Genomic DNA, 6,598 nt, shown 5'->3' on the forward strand with positions numbered 1-6,598 from the left:
TTGAGGACCATTCCCTGCTTAAAAATGACTTTTAATAATAAAAGAAGTATAACACAATTTCATCACCAACACATAGCTGAAATATTTCAAAATAAAAGCGTACCTTTTTACGTTATTGAAGACTATTTACCCCTCAAAAAATGACTTTTAAAAAAGGAAAACTTTTGTAAATAAAATAAAGATAATAAACCATCTATCACCAACCCGTTTATGAAATATTTCAATATAAAAGTATAGCTTTTTACACTTGTAAAGACTATTTACACCTCAAAAAATGACTTTTAAAAAAGAAAACTTTTGTGAATAAAATAGTTATAACAAACCATTCATTGCCAACACATATCTGAAATATTTCAAAATAAAAGCATGCTTTTAAAGCCTATTTACCCCTTACATAATGACTTTTAGAAAATTAAAACTTTTGCAAATAAAATAAGCATAACAAACCATCCACCACCAAAACATATCTAAAATTTTAAAATAAAAGCATAGCTTTTTATGCTTTTAAAGACTATTTCGCCCTTAAAAAATGACTTTTAGAAAAATAAAACTTTTGCTAATAAAACAAGCGTGAACCATCCATCACCTACAGATATCTGAAATTTTCCAAAATAAAAGCGTGCTAATGACCCTTCACAAATCTTGCCGTGAAAAATAATAATAATAATTTTTCACAGCTTTAAAATGATAAATCATCTACTAGTGAAAAACGAGGGAATTCCTATAGTGAAGACAGTAGTTTTCAGTAAAAATGTTTTCTTTTTTTTTTTTATCAGAGATGTCAGAAATCAGCAGGTACACCTACAGTGATTCTGTAATCGGTCACTCTGCCCCCACAGCCCTCGCTGATGGACGGCGGGTCTTCTAAGGTGGAGCGGTTGCTGTTGAGCACGTGGAGGAAGATCTCGCCTCCGTGGCTGCTGAGCATGTGACTGATGACCTTTGACCCCGACTTCCTAGGCTGCTCCAGCAGCACCGATCTACCTGTGACAATATATAGAGCAGATGGCCAAATAACTTTCACAAAAAAAAAAAAAAATTTTTTTTCTTAAAGACTAAACTTTTTTTTTTGACATAGAAAAATGTTGGGCTCACCGTTCAGAAGAAAGTTAGTTAGGCACGACGAAGGCCGACTGTTCACGTCTGTGGGTGAGATGCGGTAAGCTCCGGTGCAATAATGCAGCTCTGCAGTGGGAGGATAAACAGACAACTGAATATTACTACACACTAAATCCTTATCGCTTTCATATTTTTTAATCCAAAGAGAAAAAAATATTTTTTAAAATGGCAAAAGCTGAAAGTATGTATGCTTTTATTTTTTTTTTTAAAGAAAAAAAAAAGTTCAATAAATGTTTAATTAAAGCCCTACAACAGACTGGCGACCTGTCCAGGGTGTACCCTGCCTTCACCCAACAGTAATCTGGATAGGCTCCAGCAACCCCGAACGAATTTAGAAAATGGAACGAATGGAAATGTAATTAACAGCTGATCCTTGACCCTTAAATTATTTTGAATACTGTAATCTTTGACTGTTTATACAATTAAAATCTTTCCAGTGGATTCTGGAGTGGAGAAAAGCAGCTTTGCACTATAAGCAACAACTTTAAGTTATGTATTGCACATTGGGGCAAAGACAATATGAAAAGCAGCTTTTCTCCGCGTTAGAATCACCCGATTTTCGTTGATCACTGGCGACATTTCCAGTGTTAAAGAGTTAAAAATCTGAGTCAACAGTCAAACCTCACCGATGTTGTTGGTTCTGGGGGTGCACCATTTCAGCGTCACCGTCTCCTTGAAGCCGTTCTCTCGAGTGCTCGTTCCTGCCATGTGCAAGTCACCTGAGAGAGGAGAAAATAACTTAACAAAAACGCAAAGCAGTAATAAAAAATAATGGTTGTTAAAACAAATCAAAGACAGCCGCATTCAAACACTGAAAGGTGGGAACCAACCACTTTTAAAGAACTCCAGGTGGGCGTCCCTGTGGTGCAGCAGCTCGACGTCATAGTTGGCGGACGTGTTGGCGTGCTGCTCCTCCTGCACAACCGCAAACACATCAGCATCTGCCTCACGTGCAGCCGTTTCCTCAAACATGCAATCTCAAACACAACAAACTAAAAACCGCAAAAAGACTGAAAAAGATAACGATGGCGGATGAGGTCAAATTAAATGCTGAAATTTAAAAACTTTATGGCCGTCTGAAATAAGATAGGTTTATATTTGATTGATTGTTTTATTGCAAGAAACAAATCAAAGAAAAATACAATAAGACTAAATAATATATAGATTTTTCAAACAAAAGCAACATTTTGGACTAAAGTCTGACTTGTATGCTATTTTTTTAGTAAGTATGCATTGGTATATTCTTAATATATTAAAAAATTAAAGAGGTTTTATATTAAATTAATTAATCAAAGTCCTTTGGTAGATAAATATCAAAATATTTTGGGGCTCTTGTGTTCAGTTTTGGTTCTACACTCAATCATCTTCAGAGAAATCATTACTAACTTTTATTTTATGACATTATTATGTCAAGAATTACCCCATGATAGACTTTTAAGCTGTTATTCCCCTTCTTATATTTGATAAACAGCTATAAAAGTTTTGCAAAACTGAAAAAAAATTCAGAAAAATTCCAGTTTGAGTCAGATGCATGGATACAGTTCGCGGTTTAAGGGATATAAACAACTGTTATCTAGACAACACAATGGACCACATTTAATGGAAAGTTTTAGTCAAAGGAGGAGAAAGATTCAAGGAGAAAAAGGGAAACAGAGTAGGGGGAGGCCGACAGGATTTAATGAGTCAAGAGGAGCCAAGGCCAATTTAAAAAAAAAAAAAACATTTTGAATCTTTTCTGTTACCATCCAAACTCAAAAAAGTTGAATTCCCACCATTCTACAAAAAAAAAAAAATAAAAACTGGCTTTGGCTCCCCTGTGTCTGAGCTCCATCAAATCTGTCACATCAGAACCACCTAAAGCAAGACTGTTTGCAACAGTAGAGCTCAAAATGGACACACTAAGTGAGCAAAGACAAGCCCGCCTTCAGTTTCATATGTGTGTGATCAGAGTACTAACCTGTTCGCAAACATTTAATGTGGGCTAGCAAAACAGAAAATACAGCATGAAACCAGCAGCAGGTTCACAGTCATATCCACATGCAGATGAGATGATGAACGCAATGGAGAGACTGCAGAGTTTCATGTGTTCTCATGGCTGAAGAAAACCACACTCAGAAGGTTAAGCAAGCAACTCAATAGTCGAATAAAAGAGGGAAGAATTCAACAAAAGTAAGCAGTGAGGTTCAAAGTGAGACTCATTAGTAGAAAGCAGAAATTTGTCACAGATTAGGTCGATGTGGGATGGATGAGACCGTACGGACGGCGAGGAGACGACGCCCCGTACCTTCATGGGGATGTTTGTGATGGTGGTGGAGGCCAAGTCAAAGTGCTGCTGGACCAAAATGTTAAGTTTAGAGGCCAGATGCCGCCCGGCCCGGACGCTGTGGACCTCACTGGTGAGCAGAGGGGAGATCTGAAATCGACAACAAGCGATGATACAAATGCAGCTCCGACCCGAGCCTGGGGATTGAGTTTAACACCCACTTCTTTCTTTGGCCTGTCGGACACCAGCGTGTCCTCCCCCTGTGGGTAGATGTGGACAAGAACTAACTCGCACTGCTGGATGCCCATCAGCCTGAAGTATAAATCATCAATAACAGCATAAAAAAAACAATTCAGTATAATTTTTTTTTAATGATTTCTGTCATTTGAATTAGTGACGGTTTAAAAAAAAAATTGTCACTGACCTGTCTGAACCAGCAGCCAGCTTGTTTTGGTCTAAAATAGTCTCCTGTATGCAATCTTCCAACATGCGGACGTGGGTATCGCTGTCATAAAAAAAAAGAAGCTAAGATGATATGCAACTCAACGTTTAACATATTAAAAAAAAAATTAATTTTCTACAACCTACGACTGATTTTCAAAAATTAATTCTACCTTTTTGCGTTAGTCAGACAAATGATCCGGCCTCTATTAGCGACTCTCTCTGCTGTGTCCATCAAAGCCGTGCGCTTCTCATGCTGCAGCTCGGTGATTTTGCACAAAGACTCCACTGCGGCGACCAGCCCGTGCAAAATGCTGCAGCACTCCGGATCCTCACGGGGATTCGGTGGTCCAACAGCGGCTAAAGCTGACATTAGCTGCAATCAGGGAGAAACTCTGTATTGGCAAATCTAATACAAGGGATTTGTGAAACGTGCCATCTGTGTAAAAGACCTAATCAGCTTTTGAGCTATTTTCAAGGAGTTTCCAGTGCTTTTTTTTATTATATTTATGCATGTTAGAAACACCAAAAATACAATTTTCCGAGTGTGACTTTTTACCTCATGAGTGCTCTGATCTTCTCTTCTCCAACTATTCAAGATGTGGAACTCTGAATCACTTACTAGATAGTTAACCTGTTGTAAAACAAATGTTTTCATTTATACACATGATAATACTAGTGTGTCTGTCTTAAATTAGCAATTAAATGCATAGATAAAACAAAAACAAACCAGTTTGTCTTTCGGGTAAACGTCGTAGAGGATCCGGCAGTATTCCATGGAGCATTCCACAGCACAGGTCCACAACGATTTGGAGACGGGAGCCAGAGGAATGACCCCCTGAGCTCGGCTTTTAGTGAGGACGTCACACTCCACCTGCTGCCGGCTGGACTCGGCCATGTAGGGACAGTGGTCCACTACGAAGACTGTCTTGTGAGCCACCGAGAACATCTTCATGTTTGGAAATCTGAAGTTAGCCCTGAAAGAAAGAGAGGTGTGATCCAAATTATTGAAAATTTGAGGACAGATGGTCATTTATTTATTTTACAGTTTATATTTCAGTGGGGTGCCACTGTAATAACTAAATAAATAAATAAAAAATTAAAAGAAAAAAAACCCTTTTCATATCTAGTATAAATTGACAGTACATATTTTTGCTAAATAAACACAAATTCTTTGTAACAAAATGCAATTTGAAACCACATGTCACATATTAGGTATGTAGGAACTACAAGTACTCACTTAGTAGGAGGAACAAACGGTTAGCAGACGACTTATCCAGCCAGAAAATAAAAAATAAAAATGTATATATAGGCAAGTCCCTTATAAAAACTGTTAAGTGGTATCAGTTATTACTGTTTGGCTGAAAATAAAAATGAAAGACATGTTCAATTTGCAAGTCTCTTCTAAGCTAACGTCAAAGAATCAGCTAAAATAGCATTGCTCAGACCAAGGCGGTAGCCTGCTAGCTAGCTAGCTTACAACATGGAGCGTTTTTCATATCTGCCGATTATCGCATATTTTTCCGCGAGAGGGACAACTGCCGACTAAAATATCTGGTTAATGCTATTATTAAGGAATTGTAACAGCTATTGAGGTGCCTTAATATCTAACAAATACTTTCTAATGATGTTTACATGGCTGGAAAAGATTAACACAAAGAATGCACTTCATTTCAGGAAAGCTAACAGGTTTGTTATGAGAGGAAGTGTGGTCCGTCATCTTTTTCATTCCGCCCCACCGTGCTCCCGAATAGTTCCCGTGTTTATTTTTAAACCCAATTTGTGCTTTATTCATTAATGTATTCATTAATTTTATTAATTTAGTCCAATAATAATAATAATTTTTGAAAATTATTACACAAACAGTCACAATCCGTCAAGAAAAAAATAAAGTCTGTTTTTCTCCGACTAGAAAAGAGCTTCTCTTAAATAGTCGAAAGTTTTAAATATATTTTGGACAGACGTTGTGTGGTTTAGTCCAATTATATCGTTTACTTTAATTAATGAAACAACCAGCAACTTTTCTTTATGATCTGTAAACTCTCTCCGGTAAGAAAAACGAACTGGAAAGAAATAAATGTCACATTCATAGTAATATATCGACCAAATTGAATTTTGATTTAAAAAAAATAATAATAATAATAAAAAAAAAGTTAATTGTGTTTTCTTTTTTTAAAAAATTATAGAAAAATAATATTTTTAGAAAATATATAACTATATTAAAAAAAACGTTTTAAAAAGTGTTATAGTAAAAATGCCCTACCTTATATATATATATATATATTTTTTTTTAAATAAACGTCTTTATTTCAAACATGGAGGTGGCACACAGAAAGGAATGAAAACGTGTTACTGACACGTATTGTGGACTGTCGGTGTTTCTGTATGTGCAATATTTGTCAATAAAGTTTTGAGTTTGGAAAAAAAAATAAACAGTTCAGTACAGTACAATATTTTTTCAAAATAAAAGCCAAGAGGGTTGGAACGGGAAAGCAACAAAAACAAAATTAAGCTATGTACTGGCTGGGTGTATTTATGTTTGATTCTTTTGCATGTATTTGTGCTGGATGAGTGAAAATAATGTCTAATTTGGACAAATAGCTTAAAGAAAATTGAAGTTTTATTACTACATTTAGCTTTCTTATCGAAAACACACAAACTAAACAGATGTAAGTAAAGTAAGTGCTTCACAAACAAGATAAAACCAACGAACTAATAATAGCCGCATAAATATGAGCGCAATAAAACATAATACACGCAATAAACAAGCTCTAG

At 36.0% G+C, this 6,598-nt stretch overlaps 1 protein-coding gene across 1 annotated transcript in view; it reads right to left on the reverse strand.

Annotated features, from left to right (window-relative positions):
• The window catches only part of ints13 (integrator complex subunit 13), a 7,365-nt gene extending 1,856 nt beyond the window's left edge, over nt 1-5,509 (reverse strand). Inside the window, exons 1-11 of the mRNA XM_024289360.1 lie at nt 5,064-5,509; nt 4,554-4,800; nt 4,383-4,457; nt 3,997-4,199; nt 3,807-3,887; nt 3,604-3,694; nt 3,404-3,532; nt 1,950-2,034; nt 1,746-1,838; nt 1,096-1,185; nt 806-984 (exon numbers count right to left, since the gene is read on the reverse strand). Of these exons, the coding sequence (XP_024145128.1) occupies nt 806-984; nt 1,096-1,185; nt 1,746-1,838; nt 1,950-2,034; nt 3,404-3,532; nt 3,604-3,694; nt 3,807-3,887; nt 3,997-4,199; nt 4,383-4,457; nt 4,554-4,778 (1,251 nt within the window). The 5' untranslated portion in view covers nt 4,779-4,800; nt 5,064-5,509. The remainder of the gene's footprint in view (nt 1-805; nt 985-1,095; nt 1,186-1,745; nt 1,839-1,949; nt 2,035-3,403; nt 3,533-3,603; nt 3,695-3,806; nt 3,888-3,996; nt 4,200-4,382; nt 4,458-4,553; nt 4,801-5,063) is intronic.
• Between the last annotated feature and the right edge of the window lie 1,089 nt (nt 5,510-6,598).

This window comes from Oryzias melastigma, linkage group LG23 (genome assembly GCF_002922805.2).
Source record: "Oryzias melastigma strain HK-1 linkage group LG23, ASM292280v2, whole genome shotgun sequence".
In the NCBI taxonomy this organism is placed as follows: domain Eukaryota; kingdom Metazoa; phylum Chordata; class Actinopteri; order Beloniformes; family Adrianichthyidae; genus Oryzias; species Oryzias melastigma.